The 19369-nt window shown below is 42.7% G+C and overlaps 1 protein-coding gene across 2 annotated transcripts in view; it reads right to left on the bottom strand.

Annotated features, from left to right (window-relative positions):
- Window positions 1-19369, bottom strand: part of LOC140736234 (serine/threonine-protein kinase 3/4) — a 198565-nt gene that overhangs the window by 160538 nt on the left and 18658 nt on the right. For both annotated transcript variants that reach the window (XM_073062153.1, XM_073062154.1), the window contains exon 2: window positions 1483-1563. In XM_073062153.1, the coding sequence (XP_072918254.1) occupies window positions 1483-1563 (81 nt within the window). The remainder of the gene's footprint in view (window positions 1-1482; window positions 1564-19369) is intronic.

Below are 19369 nucleotides of genomic sequence, written 5' to 3'. Positions count from 1 at the left end.
GCACATTCCTCTGAAGGAAAGAACAATCAACATTTTGGCTTCCTAATCATTCATAACTTCTGACCCAAACCACAGATCTGAAACATTAATAATTTCTCTGTCCAGACATATGAGTATTTCCAGCATTTTTTGACTACAGACCTGTGCAAAAATGGTGCTGGCGAGACACGGCAATGCTTTACAGGCAGCAAACAAAACTACTATTAATAACACTTTTACTGGATTATGATCACTGCAATCCACAGCCTGCAATTTCCCTTTGGGAGCTGTGCTTCTGAACCATCTGCATGACCTGGCATTTATGCGCTCTCCTGAAGGAATCAGCAAACTGGACTATCATGAATGCAGGTACAGCAAGGTGGCCATTGCTGAAATAGACTTGCGGCCGGTTTGAAGTGGTGGGACCCCGGCCCAGGCCTAAAGTGAAAAATGAACTGGTGTTTGGCCAGCTTAAGCACTGAGCCAGTTTAAAAACATCAAGGCCAAGGGCGAAGGACAAACCGGTGTTCAGCTCACTACTCCACGAGGTTTACTCAACTCGCCACTGAACTGGTTCAGTGGCTGTGGCCTGCAGCCATCGGGGCTACCGGACTGGCTTCACCCACCTCAGCGATCCGTGGCTGGAGAGTCAATTCCAGGGACTCTGCGTTCTATGTGCTGCTTGATTACTTTCTTATTGTCTGCACGGTTTGTTTTATCACACATTGGGTGTCTGACAGTGTCTATTGTGTGGGGTTTTTTAAATGGATTCTATTGTGTTTCTTTGTTTTGCGGCTGCCTGCTAAAAGATGAATCTCAAGGTTGTATACTATATGCATACTTTGATAATAGATGTATTTTGAACTTTAATTTTTTGCATTTTGTCAAGTATCCAGTACATTTGGATGTCCATGTCATCCCTTTCTTGTGAATGATTTCATTGACAGCCAACCACCAGCCTCTCAGTTTCACTGGCCCCATTACTGAGACCAGATGTTTTAATTAAGGACAGGGTAGGAAGGTGCTTCAGACATGCTAAAAATACCAGAGCAAGGAATGCAATGACTGAAAAGTTTTAAAAACAGCTGTGGAAACAGTATAGTAAGGTCAAGGTCACCAGAATGGAATTAACTCTTCGCTGCCTGCGACATCATTGATATCATAGTGCCAGAGCAAACGTACCTCAAGATTGTTACTAAACAAAAATTCACACAGTCACAAGCCATTGGATGACCGTAAGACACAAAGATTTTAATGAAGTGCCTTAAAGGAGGAAAGGCTGGTAAAGTTCCAGTTTATTTTTGGGAGGGTGAAGGGGAATTGGGGAAATTATAAGACATGACAACCAATAGAGGAAATTCTAATTTGGAGATGACCAAGATGCCAGAATTAGGGGTTTTGTGTTAGTGAAACTGAAAAGGCCAAGGCATGTAGGCATCATATTAATTGCTTAAACTTCAAACAAACCCACAACTGGTTTCTTTTGCGACATTCAGCACTCACCCTTCACCAAGTTTCTCCAGCACATCAAAGACTTCCTCTGGCTGCTTGGTCAGGCTGTCCTCGCTTAGTTTCTTCAGAGATCTGTTATTGGGTGAAGGAAAAACAGAATGCATCAGAAATGTGTCACAATATTGCACAAGTTTAAATTTATAAAAGTTAAGAGGATATAAAAGTCAAAACTTCCCACAACTGTTCAGCCTTCCTTTCATCATTGAACTCCCCCGCTATCAAAGTATTTATGGTGAAGGTTTCTGAATCAATATGTACAAGAGAGCTTGATTTAAAACTCTAAACCCACTCTCTAATGTAGCTTTGAAGGAATGATGGTTAACTGATCCAGACTCCACATCCTATAGATTCACTTTCAAGGATTCTCAGTATTATTTATTTACTTTAATATTCACATGATTAATCTTCCTTTGCACATTGGTTGCTTGTCAGTACTGTGGATTCCATTTAATTGGGCCATTGGTTAATCAGGGCAATCACTTATTTGGGGCAACTCTTAAGAACAAAAAACTAATCCTGAGAAAATAGTCAGGATTTTCTTCGTTTATTTGGGACACTCTGCCACTTATTTGGGGCACGATACTGTTGCCCAAGAGCTTCTAACCAGCATCAGCTGCGTGCACTTGTGTGGCCGTTCGACACTGAACCATGCTAGAGCAGTTTCAGTTGTGAGTGCTTGTGTTCAAAAAGCAAGACAATTCAGAACTGTTTTGCTCACTGCAGTTTCAAGCATTCAAGCTTTGAGATGCCAGAAAAGGCGAGGAGTGAAAGTGAAAACTTCCGCTACCTCAACAAGCTAGGAACTATGGAAAATCTTAAAGAAATCAACATTATCATCTTGAATGTTCCAATGAAAATGCAGAGTTGGAGGATGTAATCATTGATAGCGTTGTAGGCAATCTATTATCTACTCTAGGTGTCCACGGCAATTTTATTCATTTACAGTCAATCAAAAGAACACAAATTTTTCTGTCAATAATTATTTAGTAATACAGTCTTATAGTACTGAGGTAGCATTCACAGTGTGCTAATTTGTTCTGTATTTTATTTAAATACATTATTTGTTAGTCAGGTAAATGGGTAATTTGTGTTATTTATATCTTTCTAACTTTTTCCATGAAACTTTGGCTAATTAAGGCAGCTACCAGAAGAGTAAATGAAGTGAACAACAGGAATACATTTCTCCAGGAATTCTGCTAAACTAGGGACAAAGTATATGATGAGGAAGGAGGACACAAAGGAATATTTGTGTGGAATATACAAATCTCCAAATACTAACTCAGGATTTTTTTACTACAGTACACTCCCTCTCTGCCATCTGTCCCACACCCCACACCCCTCCTGTAGTGCTCCACTCTCGCCACCCTCGCCATCCTTTTGCAAACTCACTCTCCGCTCTCTATTGACAAATACAATACTGTGCAAAAGTATTTGGCAGCCTAAATATATGATATATAATAATATTATTTATATATATATATATATATATACACACACACATATAAAAGAGATAGATACACACATAAAAACTGTAAACCTTAATTATTTATCTACATTTCTTCTTATTATTTATTGTTTCCTTATGTATGCACTGCACTGCTGCCACAAAACAATAAATTTCATGGTATATGCCAGTTATATCTAACCTGGTTCTGGTTTATAAGTTCGGTGCAGATCTCTTATACTGGAAGCCCTGTTTTTAGACCGTTTGATACATGGCTTCCTTCTGATACCGGTTCCATTTTGTGTTAATTTTTTATAGACCCATCCTTCACCCTGGCTTCTCTAAAGGAACCAGACACATTTCGGAGTTATGGACCATATGCCTAATGGGCTGCTTCTGGCTGGCTTCTATTTTGATCATCCACAATGAACAGGCGCTGGACCATCTGGCATCTCTTGAGAAATTGAGAGTGTGAATAGAGATGCCATCTGACGTGTTTCTGTAACCAAAACTGGAGCTGTTACATTGCAGAGCAGAGAGAGGCCCTGTACACACCAGATGATGGGCAACTCTCATAGATGACAGATTATCCACTTTATCTTCCCAAACACTGGTTCTCACATGCACATTCATCTCCTCACCTTCTCACAGGCACCCCACTCACTTCACTGCCGTACCCCGTTTATTTTATTGCTTATTTATTTAGCAATATAGCACGGTAACAGCCCAGCCCATTGAACCCAATTACACCCTACTAGCCCATACGCCTTTGGAACGTGGGAGGAAACCTGGGTACACGGAGGAAACCCAAGAGGTCATGGGAGGAACACAAAAACTCTTTAAAGGCAGCAGTGGAAATTGACACTACAACGGTGTTACACCACCGTGCAACGGCACTGCCTGTGACCAACTGTTTTCTGTCCCTTCTTCCCCCTCCCACACCCATGCAGGTTAATCCCTCTCCAAAGTAAATAAATAACCAGTAGTTGTGACTGCTATCTATGGGAATCCGCTGTGCGCTAACCATCTCCAGCAATACAAATACTCGCTACGGGTTTAACGTTATTTTACACAAAAATACAGGCAAGAAGAAAAATGTTTATCTGCTTGGGAAGCAACACAGCTGGAAGCAGAATTGCTATTAAAAGTAATTTAGAGAAGTTACACCTCCTCACAAGTCAAGTAAGCACAGCAGCATCTACACTTTCTAAGGATTTCAAGGTGTGAAAGGCTCCCCACCTCGATTCTAACCACTTTCTACAGGAGCACCATTGAGTCTCCCATCTGTCTGCATCGTTGTGTGGTACAGAAGCTGCAAGGAATCAGACCGCAAGACTCGACAGAGGATAATATCAAACTGCCTAGAGGATCACCAGGGTCTCCCTCCCCCCGTGTGACATTTACTATAAGCGTTGTAGACAAAGGGCTCAAAGCATTGTTGAGGATCCCAGCCACCCATCCAACCACCTCTTTGACCCACTAGCCTCAGGAAGGAGGTACAGGGGCATCAGGAGTAGGACTGCCAGACTGGGAAACGGCTTCTTCTCCCAGGCTGAGACCAGTGTACCCTGCCACCACCGAGGTCTTGTTACTAGGACAGTCAGCTGTTTACCTGTGCTGTGCTTTTATATGCATTTTGAATTATATTTTATTAACTTATCTAGAATCAATATTTTGATTCATGTGCTGTGTGTGATAACAGGTATTGTGAGTGTACTGTGGTCCGTTTTTTCATTTGGTTGTATATATGTACGGTCAGATGACAATGATCTTGAACTTAGTAATATTGTAGAGATCTCCCATTTAGACAAGCATCCAGTACTTGATCCAGTACAGAACAGCAGGGGACAGAGGTGTCCTGAACTATATCCATCCCTTCACCAACAGCATTAAATTAACAATCCCACCATGTATTCTGCCTTTGACTGCAACAATACTTCATGTTTAGAAACACAAGAACAGTCATGGTAGTATAGTAGATAGCTCAGCATCAGTGTTCAATTCCGGTAAAGAGTTTATACGTTCTCCCCGAGACGCACAAGTTTTCTCCAGGCGCTCCGAGCTCCTCTCACGTTCCAAATACACAGAGTTATGGTTACTGAGTTGTGGGGATTGGATGCTGGCATCAGAAGTGTGCAGGCTGATATGATTTGACGTATTTCACTGTATTGTACATGTGACAAACACACTCTCCACTACACATCTATAGAAGTCTGGAGAGTATATTGACTGGCAGTATCTCAGCCTGATATGGAAACACCAGTGCCCTTGAGTGGAAAATCCTACAACAGAATATCGCATTAATGGTAAGACTCTTGGCAGTGTGGAGGATCAGAGAGATCTTGGGGTCCGAGTCCATAGGACACTCAAAGCTGCTGCGCAGGTTGACTCTGTGGTTAAAAAAGCATACAATGCATTGACCTTCATCAGTTGTGGGATTGAGTTTAGGAGCCGAGAGGTAATATTGCAGCTATATAGGACTTTGGTCAGACCCCACTTGGAGTACTGTTCTCAGTTCTGGTCGCCTCACTACGGGAAGGATGTGGAAGCCATAGAAAGGGTGCAGAGGAAATTTACAAGAATGTTGCCTGGATTTGCGAGCATGCCTTATGAGAATAGGTTGAGTGAACTCGGCCTTTTTTCCTTGGAGCAACAGAAGATGAGAGGGGACTTCATAGAGGTGTATAAGATGATGAGAAGCATTGATCGTGTGGATAGTCAGAGGCTTTTTCCCAGGGCTGAAATGGCTAGCACAAGAGGGCACAGTTTTAAGGTGCTGGGGAGTAGGTGCTGGGGAGATGTCAGGGGTAAGATTTTTTTTAACGTAGAGAGTGGTGATTGTGTGAAATGGGCTGCCGGCGACAGTGGTGGAGGCGGATACAATAGGGTCTTACAAGAGATTCCTGGACAGGTACATGGTACTCAGAAGAATAGAGGGCTATAGGTAACCTTAGGTCATTTCTAAGGTACGGGCATGTTCGGCACAGCTTTTGGCTGAAGGGCCTGTATTGTGCTGTAGGTTTTCTATGTTTCTATGTAACAAGTAGTGATTACAGCCCAGTACATCACAGGTAAAGCCTTCCCAACCACTGGGCCGTCACAGGCAAGCAACATCTATCATCAGGGACCCTCACCACCCAGGCTATGCTTTCTTCTTGCTGCTACCATCAGGAAGGTGATAGAGGAGCCTCGCACCACCAAGTTTAGGAACAGTTATTATCCCTCAACCATCAGGCTCTTGAACCAGTGGGGATAACTTCACTCACCCCATCACTGAAATGTTTCCCCAACCTAAAAGTTCACTTTCAAGGACTCTTCATCTCATGTTCTTGATCTTTATTATTATTTCCTTCCTTTTGTATTTGAAGTTGGCTTTTGGACACTGGTTAAACGCCAAAATTGGTGTGGTCTTTCACTGATTCTATGACAGAGTGAGTTATTTTTGTTTATTGAGATACAGCTGGGAGTAGGCCCTTCCGGCCCTTCAAACCGCACCGCCCAGCAACCTCTAATACACTTTACAATGACCAATTAACCTACTAGGCAGTATGTTTTTGGGCTTCTCCGTGGATTATCACCTTGTCGTGGTGGAGAAGCTTGTGTGGTCCTGAGATCCTGAGAGCAATGCCGTCTGGAGCTATGCTCCTGATAGGGTCATCCATGGTGTTATGGTCAAGGGTGAGGTCCCTGACAAAGAACAATCCAACCAAGACCTCAACGGTGGAACAGGCGATGAAGGCTGCAACAAATCCTTCGGCTTCAATCATCGTGGTTTCCATGCCACTGGAATCAGTTGGTTGATTTGTGAAGTATCGTGTGCTTCTTGGAGTGCAACATCAAGTACACGTTAAACAAATACACGCACAGGTGTCTTCGCTCTGTGGAAACGGAACGAAGACCATCATCCTCGGCCTCAAGGGATAGCCACGACAATGTTTTTGGGAGGAAGCTGGAGCACTCAGAGGAAACCCAGACAGTCACAGGGAGAATGTACAAACTCCTTACAGGCAGTGATGGGAATTGAACCCGGTTGTTAATACAGTAAAGCACTGTGCTAACCACTACACTCCTGTGCCGCCCCGACACCTTACTCATATCGAGTATGCCCACAAGAAAATGAATCTTGGGGTTGTATATGGTGACATATATGTACTTTGATAATAAATTTACTTTGAACTTTAAAGCTAATCTTTAATCCTCAGAAAGTGCCTTAAGATGCTTCGTAATACTTCACATCAACTGAAACTATTTTCCGTTTTTAAATATTTTAATTAGTTAATTGTTGACCTCAGAAATCCAAAAAATCTTCAAAAGATTGAAAACTTGGAAGAAACCTCAGGAATTGATTCCAGAGATTTGAGGGAGGTGGGAATGCAGTCTTGGTGACAGACTGAAGTTGATGTGTTCCCTTCAGAATAAAGAAAATCAAATTGAGATTGGATAGAGGTGTTTAAAATTGCTACGGGTTTGAAATAAGTAAATACAAGGGAAACAATTTTCAATGACTTTCAGTTTTCAATACACAGAGGACACAGATTTAAGATGATTACCAAAGACATCGGGGAGGCAAAAAGGAAATCCCTTTTCACACTGCATTTTGTAACTAGGTGCAGCCACTGTCTGATTATCACCATTATGTGCCGTGTTGAATGACGTGGGCGATCATGGTTTCATGACCATGACTGTTCTTGGCAAATTTTTCTACAGAAGTGGTGTGCCATTGCTTTTACAAGACAGGTGATCGCAGCTATTATCAAAACTCGACAGAGATTGTCAAATAACCAGGACTTGGGGGGTGTAGCTTAGGAGACAATGGTGGCTAACAGCGACTCCTTTGTTCGCATCTTTGGAAACAGCTCTACAGTATTCCTTTCTTTAATATCTCTATTTTACCATTTCGGGGCTCTTTTGAAGACCCTGACCTGGAGTTACACGCTGACTTCAGTTCTTTACAGGAATGGGACCCGCTCTCGGCGTCTCAAGACTGACCACTATTTGATATATCAAGGTTGTGGCCTGGAAGATCAGCATGCCTTTGGAGTTTCGGAACTTCGTGGCTCTGGAGGCGGCCGGATCTAGGTCGGTGCCTCTGCAGGAAATCAGTGTGTCGTGGGAGACGGAAGATCGTAAGCAGCAAGCTGGCTGCTGGCTGTGTGCCCAGAGACCCGAGTCCTTTGGACACAGAGCTCAGAAAAAGCGATGCAATGGCCCTTTAACATTGTAAATCAGCGAGTTGTTTGTTATGTCTCTCCTCTCGCTGTAAAACAGAGACACCTCTTTTTCCCTTATTAGGGGAGAGAGAGAGAGAAGGGGAGGAGGGAGAGCAGGAGAGAGAGAGAGGGGGGGAGGGAGAGGGGGGGAGGGAGAGGGGGGGAGGGAGAGGGGGGGAGGGAGAGGGGGAGAGAGAGAGGGGGGAGGGAGAGAGGGGGGAGGGAGAGGGGGAGAGAGAGAGGGGGGAGAGAGAGGGAGAAGGGGAGAGAGAGAGGGAGAAGGGGAGAGAGAGAGGGGGAGAGGGGGGAGGGAGAGGGAGAGGGAGAGAGAAAGAGGAGAGAGAGAGGGAGGAGCCTGCGGTATGTCAAATTACCAGGTGAAAGAGTAGTATTTGGGGTACTGCAAGTCTATGTCTCTATTGATGTTTTGCTGCACGCTTGAGTGCTCGGTGGGGGGGGGGGGTGCCGATGCTTATTTTGTTGGCAGAGGAATCACTGCTTTGCTGCTGCTTACGTGTGGGAGGTAGAAGCTGGAGTGGTTCTTTGGGGTTGTCATTCATTCTTTGGAGCACTTCTCTGATTTTGTGGATGGTTGCGAAGAAGAAGAATTTCAGGATGTATATTGTATACATTTCTCTGACATTAAATGTACCTTTGAAACTTACAGTATGTACCAGCTGCTCATACGACCATCCACCACCTAACCCCATGGCTTCAGGTGAGCCTGGTGTGGTGGGGGGGAGGGGGGGGCTAAGCAGGTGCTACACCTTGCCCAAATGTGACCTGCAGCAGCTCACGGCCACTTCATTAGGTACACCAGTACACCTGCTCATTAACGCTAATATCTAAATCAGCCAATCATGTGGCAGCAACACAATGCACAAAAGCATGCAGACATGGTCAAGAGATGCAGGAGTTGTTCAGACCAAGCATAAGAATGGGGAAGAAACAAGATCTAAGTGACTTTGACTATGGAATGATTGTCGGTGCCAGCAAAGATGGTTTGAGTAACTGCTGATCCCCTGGGATTTTCACACACAACAGTCTCTAGAGTTTACAGAGAATGGTGTAAAATAACATCCACTCAGTGGCAGTTTTATGGGCAAAAATATCTTATTAATGAGAGAGGTCAGAATGGCCAGCTCGGCCCGAAACATCAACCGTACTCTTTTCCATAGATGCTGCCTGGCCCGCTGAGTTCCTCCAGCATTTTGTGCACATTGCAGAGAATGGTCAGAGTGTTTCAAGCTGACAGGGAGGTTACAGTAACTTAAATAACCACGTGTTACAACAGTGGTGGGCAGAAAAACATCTCTGAATGCACAACACGTTGAACCTTGAAGTGGATGAGCTACAGTAGCAGAAAACCCCACTGGATTCACTCCTGTAAACAATAAAGTGGATCTCAGGTATATAAACCAGAGATCCTGTAGATGCTGGAAATCCAGAGCAACACACACAAAACATTGGAGGAACTCAGCAGGTGGAGAGGAAAAGACAGTCAATGTTTCGGGCCTGGTGACGGGTCTTGGTCAGGAAAGGAAACTGTTTATTCTTCTCCATAGACGCTGCTCGACCTGCTGAGTTTTTCCAGCACTTTGTGTGCATTGCAATGATTAAAGCAGTCTTTGCAATTCCTCTGTACTCTCCAGACACCTATTCCCCTCCATCTCAAGGGAAATAATCATTGTGATCAGTTTCAGGGCTTTGCCTCACAATGTAGAAACCACTAAGTGCTTGCTGAGAATGGCAGAATGACATGACAGAGCTTAGCAAGTCTTTGGGAGAGTAAATTTCACTGTAGTGCTGCTTATCTTATCAACCACCCGAAGATGCAGCTGGCAAGTGCGATGACCACAGCCTCCTCTGGAGACACAGGAAAGACGTTAAGGAAATGTAATCAACTGCTTATCACTCCACCTACTAGAATTAACCAGCCTCTAAAAGCAATAAATTAGGATCCTCGCCTGTAATCTAGCTGGAATTGGCACTTGCAGAACATTATCAACATTAAACACTCCCAAATGAGCCATTCTGCATACTGTACAAGTGGATGGACATCAGAGTGCTTCCTGTGCCTTCTCACTCTTGCATGGCGATAGCACAGACACAAAGCCACAGCAAGGTCACAAATATATTGCCTTAACCCTCCCAATCCCCAAGGAACTTCAAATGAGACCCAATTACAGGTTATCATAAGCAGAGTGTTTTACTAGTCTTTACCTTAACTGGAGCACAACACATTGTAACGAGTGCAAATCAAGTTCATTTTTAGATTAATAATTAAGTCACAATTAAATTGTATCCACTCACAGCGATATGGATCCATAAGCAAAAATTGTAGAAAGCCTAAGAATTAGAAACAACACACACAAAATGTTGGAGGAACTCAGCAGGGCAAGCAGCATCTCAGCCCAAAACGTCAACAGTTCTCTTTTCCATAGGCGCTGCCTGGCCTGCTGAGTTCCTCCAGCATTTTGTGTACATTGTTCTGGATTCCCAGCATCTGCAGATGTTCTCTTGTTTGTGATAGAATTAGAAACATTTCAGATTTCTACAAAGAAAGTGCTCAGTATAGGAAAGCAGAATTTAGCAAAAATGTACATGTACAAATTGTAAAGATGTCTATAAATACAGTGACTGTCTCCTCTCTCGCTGTGGAGAGGGATATCTGTCTCTCCCTTGTTAGTGAGACCAAGACTATAGGATATGAACAGTTAGTTTTTGTCTCTCTTTGGGTCTTTGCTGTTGCCTGTCTGGTGGGTGGTAGGAATGCTGATGCTTTAAGCTACAACAAGTGGGGGGCAGGGGGTAAGGGTTTATGCTTTTGCCAATGCTTGAGCATGGAAGGGGGGGCAAAGGGACTTTGGGGTTCTTGCTTTCTTTTTCTGTCATTCTTTGGAGGGTTTCTTCTTTCTGAGTAAGAATTTCTGGCTGTATATTGTATACACTCTGATATTAAATGGAACTATTGAAACACATCAAAGCAAAACAATTGGCTAGAAGTATCACTTATTTATTTTTATTTATTAAGATAGAGAGTGGATCAGGCCCTTCCAGCCCTTTGAGCCACGCCGCCCAGAAATCCCCCGATTTAACACAAGCCTGATCTCAAGACAATTTCAATGACCAATTAACCTACCGACCGGTATGTCCCTGGACTGTGGGAGGAAACCCACATGGTCATGGGGACAGCATACAAGCTCCTTACAGGCATCAGCGGGAATTGAACCAGTCACTGGTACTATAAAGCACTGTGTTAATCACTACGTTACCGTGCCACTTGGACAACATGCTCCAGGTGGGGGGGAGGGGGGGGGGGGTCTGTTATAGAAATTATTGGGAAATAAGGAAATGGAAAATAAATTAAACATATGTTCTGCCTAGCTACATGGAAGATGACACAGCAGACTCTCAGCAAGAGGTGGCCATGCCGATAGTGATTATGTAGATGCCCCAACAACCAATGCACTTTTCATTTTTATTTGCACAATTTGTCTTCTTTTACATATTGGCTATCTTACTATATCATTTTCATAAATTCTATTGTATTTCTTTATTTTCTTGTAAATTCCTGCAAGAAAGTGAATCCCAAGGTAGTATATGAGGACATAGATAGATAGATAGATAGATAGATAGATACTTTATTCATCCCCATGGGGAAATTCAACTTTTTTTCCAATGTCCCATACACTTGTTGTAGCAAAACTAATTACATACAATACTTAACTCAGTAAAAAATATGATATGCATCTAAATCACTATCTCAAAAAGCATTAATAGCTTTTAAAAAGTTCTTAAGTCCTGGCAGTAGAATTGTAATGGCATTGGGGAGTATTGACCTCTTCATCCTGTCTGAGGAGCATTGCATCGATAGTAACCTGTCGCTGAAACTGCTTCTCTGTCTCTGGATGGTGCTATGTAGAGGATGTTCAGAGTTATCCATAATTGACCGTAGCCTACTCAGCGCCCTTCGCTCAGCTACCGATGTTAAACTCTCGAGTACTTTGCCCACGACAGAGCCTGCCTTCCTTACCAGCTTATTAAGACGTGAGGCGTCCCTCTTCTTAATGCTTCCTCCCCAACACGCCACCACAAAGAAGAGGGCGCTCTGCACAACTGACGTATAGAACATATAGTGTACTTTGATTATAGATTTACTTTGACTGCATTTTCCAAAACTCCCTGGGTGCCAGGATGGTTCTCACAGATTGGACGGTAGCCAATATTGGTAGCCAGTATGGTGCCAATATGCCCCTACTAATTAAGAAAAGGGGTGAGACTAAAAAGAACTACAGACCTGTTAGCTTGATTTCAGTCACAAGGATAACGCTAGCATCTAGAAAGTGGCAACAATCAATCTAGAAAATCATTTTATAATTATATGGTAAACATAATAATAAGACTGAGTGGAATCTATGCAGATTTATGCAAGGTGATACATATTTTGAAAATTTATGAATTTTTTAGGGTTGGAACTAACTGAATAGACATCTGGATGCAGTAAATTTGCACTTCCAAAAGGCACTTAATAAGGTGCTATTAAACTGGAGCTCAAGGGGATAGGGATAATATACTGGCAATGGCAGAAGATAGATTAATAGAAAACAGAATGACATGTAGGAACCATGTCAATTTGGGGTTGAAAGAGAGAAGTGACACAGGGAAAAATGCTTCCCCCCCCCCCCCCCCCCACCTGTTCAAATTTATTTCAAGGATTTAGATGAGGGAACCAAGCGCATCAATATCCAAGCGTTTTTATGACACCATGTGGGGTGGAAAGGTGGGAGGTGAGGAAACGCTTCCAAATGTTAATAAGCAAAGAACTAGAGAAGATGATAGGGGGATTTTAATTTTACCCAGCAAGCTATCATTTCTCATGATGGTAGCAGTTTCAATTTCAACAAAACACGAAAGCAGAGAAGTAATGCTCAATCTGCTTCCAATTCTGTTCAGCTAACTTTAGAAGAAATAAAGAAGCTGTAGAGAATCAGAATCAGGTTTATTATCACTGGCATGTGTCATGAAATTTGATAACTTGGCAGCAGCAGTACAATGCAATAAATGATAACATAGAAAGAAAAATCAATCACAATAAGTATAAATGTGTATATTGAATAAATTTAAAATAGTGCAAAAACATAAATAATATGTATTTTTTTAAAAAGTGAGGGTGTGTTCATGGGTTCAATGTTCATTTAGGAATCATATGGCAAAGGGGAAGAGGCTGTTCCTGCATCACTTAGTGTGTGCCTTCAGGAGACTAATACCCAAGATGGAACTGGCTAATTTTACAATTTTCTGTAGCTTCTTTCAGTCCTGTGCACTAGCCCCCCATACCAGATAGTGATGCAGCCTGTCAGAATGCTCTCCATGGTACATCTATAGAAGTTTTCAGGTAACTTAGGTGACAAACCAAATCTCTTCAAACTCCTAATGAAATACAGCCTCTGTCTTACTTTCTTTATAGCTGCATTGAAATGTTGGGACCAGGTTTGATCCTCAGAGATCCTAACACACAGGAACTTGAAACTGCTCACTCTCTCCACTTCTGATCCTTCTAAGAGGATTGGTTCGTGTTCCCTCGTCTTACCCTTCCTGAAGTCAGCTCTTCTGTCTTACTGATTTTGAGTGCAAGGTTGTTCCCAACATTTTTTTATGCTGTGGAGCCTTACCATTAACGAGGGGTCCATGGACCTTGGGTTGGGAACACCTGCTCTGAAGGGTGCAGAAAAGATTTACAGAAATGCATGTAGTGAATGCCAATTTGGAAAACATTTACTGTGGAGCAAAGGCTAACAGGATGTTTGGTAGAGGTATACAATATCGTGACTGCTTTGGGTAGGGTAAATAGAGAGAAACTTTCCCACAAGCAGCTTTTTCCAGGACCAGGTGTTAAAATTTTAAACTTTGCGATAAAAGCTACAAGATGTGAGATAAAGATTGGCCTTGAAGAGTGGTGGAAAAAGAATCAAAGAATAACTTGCAGGGATACGAAGAAGCAATGGGGGAAAGAGACTGGAACTATTTCCCTATTACAAGCTCAAAGAATCTGAGTTGAATGGCCACATGAAATACCACTGTAATTTGATATCTACTGTATATTAGTTTATGAAGAGGAACATTTAGAGAGCTTTGGAGGAGGACTGGAATATGGAACGTTCCAGGCACCTTCTGCTATGTAAAAAAGCTTGCCTCATAAATCTCCCTTAAACTTTCTCCCTCGCACCTCAAATCCTCGCCCAATATGTCCACAAAAAAGGAAAAAGATTATCAACTCTTTGATATATTTGATAGATTTCTATCCATATCCAACATTCCAGGGAAAACAATCCAAGTTTCACCAACCACTTGTTATGCTAGCTTTCGCTAATCCAGGCAACATGATGCCTCTCCTAAGCTTCCACATGTGTGCTGTACTGCGGCGACCAGAAGCACACAATATTCCAAACGTGGCCTAACCAAAGCTTTACGTCAATGATTTGGATGATGCAATTGATGGTTTTGTTGTAAAGTTTGCAGATGATATGAAGACAGGTGGATGGGCAGGCAGGTAGCTTGACAGGTTAGGAGAATGGGCAAATAAATGGCAGATGGAATACAGTGTTGGGAAGTGTACGGTCATGCACTTTGGCAGAAGAAATGAAAGGGCTGACTTTTCTAAATGGAGAGAAAATACAAAAAACTGAGGTGCAAAGGGAGTTGTGAGTCCTTGTGCTGGATTCCCTAAAGGTCCACTCTATCAAGGCATTACCCCAGAGGTGCACATACTTTTTCCCAACAAATACATGTAATATTGGATTATTTTTCTCAATAAATAAAATAACTAGGTATGTTTTTGTGTTATTTAATTGGGTTCTCTTTATCTAGTTTTAGGACTTAAATGAAGATCTAATCACATTTATGTAGAAATAGAGAAAATTTTACAGGGTTCACAAACTTTCTAGCAGTGCTGTATACTTAAGGCGGATGGTTGATAGATTCTTGATTGGTCAGGGCATGAGCGGATACGGGGAGAAGGCAGGGGATTGAGGCTGAGAGGAAAATTGGATCAGCCATGATGAAATGGTGGAGCAGACTCGATGGGCCAAATGCCTAATTCTGTTCCTATATCCTATGGTCTTATACAGCTAATTCAGAATCAGTGCACACTTCACGAGTCTAAAGCATCCTCCATGATGAATACATCTGTGAGAGATCCTCTTTCTATACTACTTCATATCACAGAGACCCCAACCTATTCCTGTAACTTACTGACAACTATATCAACCTCAGCAAATTAGATATAATGCCATCCAAGACACTTGAAGTCACACACACAAAATGCTGGAGGAACTCAGCGGGTCAGGAAGCGTCAATGGAGAGGAATAAACAGTCGACTTTTTGGGCTGAGAATCTTTGTCGGGATTCCAGATCCAGCATTTTGTATGTGCAATTTGGATTTCTAGCATCTGTTGAATCTCTTGTGGAATGAGCTTCCAGTAGAAGTGGTAGAGGCAGGTTCGGTATTGTCATTTAAAGTAAAATTGGATAGGTATATGGACAGGAAAGGAATGGAGGGTTATGGGCTGAGTGCAGGTCGGTGGGACTAGGTGAGAGTAAGCGTTCGGCGCGGACTAGAAGGGCTGAGATGGCCTGTTTCCGTGCTGTAATTGTTATATGGTTATATGATTATACGGTTATAATTAAGATATTTCAAGAATAAGATTAGGTAAAAACAGGAATTCTGGATAACACCAAAGGGAAGGGAGTACATTGAAAGTACAATTCATTTAAAAACACAACTAAACTAAACATTCAAGTATTTGGGCATCGGGGTAGTGCAGCAGTTAGCATGACGCTATTGTAGCTCAGGGCGGAGTTCGAATCTGTAAGAAGTTTGTACCCGTGAAATGTGTGGGTTTCCTCCGGATGCGCCACTTTCCTCCCTCATTCCAAAGATGCATTGGTTAGTAGGCTAATTGGTCATTGTAAATTGTCCTGTGATTAGGCTCGAGTTAAATAGGTGGGTTGCTGGGCAACGTAGCTTGTCGGGCTGAAAGGGCCTGTTCCACGTTGTATCACTAAATAAATAGATAAATGTTATCCCAAAGACTGGTAGGTTCTAAAGAAACTGCAGTAAAGAGAGAGGAGCGATCTCGTTGGATATGAAGGTCTAGATAGGCAATTCATATAAAATTTATCCTACAAGAATTACTCAAAAGTAAAAAAAATGTTCAATGTAGAAAGCATGTACACATTTGTAAACAAAAGATAATTTATATCTTACTATATGCCAAAAGTTTAGACTACAAAAGACCGTAGCAGATTCGGTCATTTGGCCCATCGAGTTTGCTCTGCCATTCCATCGTGGCTGACTTTTAATCCCCCCAACCCCATTCTCCTGCCTTAATTGAAAAGGAGAAATGCATACATTCATTTTCACTAAAGGGATAGCTGACCACACAGGACTTTGATACTGATACACAAAAAAAAAATCTTTTTTTAAAGAGATCTGTAAATCCCTTTTCATTTTGCATTTTCAGGAAATGGTGGTCAAGAGAAAAGAGGAACAAAATGTGCCCACCAGATCTGGACTTTTGTACTCCAGCTGAACTTAACCTGCAGAAGGAGGAAGCAACTGTGTCCAAAAATTACAAAACTCATTTCACTGCTTTAAGCCTTTTCCACAGCTTAGCACAGGAACACTTTTTCTTTTGTCTGTATTCATGGCTACTCATGCACGGCTGAAGGACGATTAAACTGGAACTTGAACTTATTAACCAGACACAAAACGAAATAAAGACAGAAAATACTGGACATACTAGGGCAGCATTAGTGGAGGCAGAAACAGTTTATCCTAGTTTTGATCAAAGGATATTGTTCTGGAACATACAGTCATTGACCACTTTGTTAGATACCTCCTGTACCTAATAAAGTGGCCACTCAGTCTATGTTCATGGTCTTCTGTTACTGTAGCCCATCCACTTCCGGGATCGACGTGTTGTGCATTCAGAGATGTTCTTCAGCACACCACTGTTGCAATGCGTGGTGCCTTCCTGTCAGCTTGAACCAGTCTGGCCATTCTCCTCTGACCTCTCTCATTAACAAGGAATTTTCACCCACAGAACTGCTGCTCACTGGATGTTTTTTGTTTCTCACACCATTGTCTGTAAACTCTAGAGACAGTTGTTTGTGAAAATCCCAGGAGATCAGCAGTTTCTGAGATACTCAAACCACCCCGCCTGGCACCAACAATCATTCCACGGTCAGAGTCACTCAGATCACGTTCCCTCCCCATTCTGATGTTCAGTCTGAACAACAACTGAACCTCCTGACCATGTCTGCATGCTTTTCAAGTTCCATTTTAATTGTCATCCAGCCATACACATGAATAGAGCCAAACAAAACAGTGTTCCTCCAGGCCAAGGTGCAAAACACATCACCGACACTCTCACACACAGCACAAGGCACATATAACATACACACATTCAGCCCTCCTTATGCACGAGGGATTGGTTCCGAGACCCCTCGCGGATACAAAACAAACAGACGCTCAAGCCCCTTATTTAACCTGTCTCAGTGCGGGAGCTCTGAGTCCAGTGTTTCTGTTCACGAAAATAATCATCATCATGATTGAAAATAAAGTGGAAATAATAAAGCTATCGGAAAGAGGTGAAACGCCATCGGTCACTGGAAAAGTGTTAGGCTACAATCAGTCAACAATTGGAACAATTTTAAAGTATAAAGCGAGAAAGGCCCTGCCCCAATAAAAGCTACAATTATTACTAAGCAACGCAGTGGCTTAATTATTGAAATACAGATGTTTCTTAAGTGATTTATATGCATAGAAAGGTAGAATATATACTATATACTAAGACAAACGTTTGACTAACTGACGCTAAATAATACCAGATGTACCTGTCCCGACTTACTTAGTAAGAGAACTTCCATTTTTTCCGATCCTGATCCACGATAACCTACGCACATCCCCCCCGTATACTTTAAATCATCTCTAGATTACTTATAATACCTAATACAATGTAAATGCTATGTAAATAGTTGTTGTACTGCATTGTTTAGGGAATAATGACAAGAAAAAAAGTCTATACACGCTCGAACAGGTGCAGGAAGAGCACTTCAGGGTTTTCTCAGTTCGCAGTTGGTTGAATTCGCGCATACGGAACTCACGGATAAGGAGGGCCAAATGTAATTACAATAGCAAAAAAACATACAGCCACAAAAAAAAATCATCCATGTCCCTGATTGATGATGCATGGGATGCTGTCCAGGAACCACGTTTCTGCAAGGGAAAGCACACAGAACTTCCTGATCATGTGCTAGAGCAGCTGCAGACAACTGCAATCAGGCTTGCCTTCTGAGCGAACACTGGAGGGCAGCACCGATGGAGGGCCCAGCCCTCAACTCACCAAGGTCTCTGGCACATCAACCGCGCCTCTGGCATTTGCCCCGCCCCTGGGCGGCTGCAACAGGTGACCGTACGGCATGAGGTCCTGGTCCATGCAGCACCCCCGCCATCTGCCTCACCAATGAACCGGACTTGCATTATTTTAAATTACTAATGTCCAACAGGGTCTTGTGATCACAAGAAAAAACATCTAAAATAACTATTTGCATCGTATGTTTGCCTCCACAGCTATCGAGCAACTCATTAGAGGGGTAGAACTGCAGTACTTGATATCCAGCTGCATCTAGCGATTGTAAAAAAAAAGATGTAAAGGAGGAACAATTACTGACCCAGAGAAGCCACCGCGACCGATCACACCGCCATCTTACCAGAACTGCTTATGTGTTGAGATGCTGCATGGTTGGTTGATAAGATATTCGCATTAAAGAGCAGATGTGGTCACTGAGTGCAATTCTGTTCTCTCCACACATGCTGCCTGACCTGCTGAGCAATGCCGTCATATTGTGCTTTAATGTGAAATTTCCAGCAATCGCCGTTCTGGTCTGAGTCCACACAAGGCTGGAGGCCTCTCCTGCGGTTAATGGACTGTGCGCGTGCATGGGTGGGAGCTGCTGTTGTTTTGCTGTTCCTGTTCCGTACCATTTCTCGCCAGCATTGTGGGCATGCTACGTCAGCACCAGAATGTATGGCAACACTTGCCAGCGCACCCCTGGACTGCATTGATCGTTAATGCTAACGACACATTTCACTGCTTCGATGTACACGTGATAAATAACTTGGATCTTGAATCTTAAATTTGGGATCCTCTACTACATT

The sequence above is a fragment of the Hemitrygon akajei genome, chromosome 11, assembly GCF_048418815.1.
Source record: "Hemitrygon akajei chromosome 11, sHemAka1.3, whole genome shotgun sequence".
In the NCBI taxonomy this organism is placed as follows: Eukaryota; Metazoa; Chordata; class Chondrichthyes; order Myliobatiformes; family Dasyatidae; genus Hemitrygon; species Hemitrygon akajei.
This window is presented reverse-complemented; position numbering and strand designations above follow the sequence as displayed.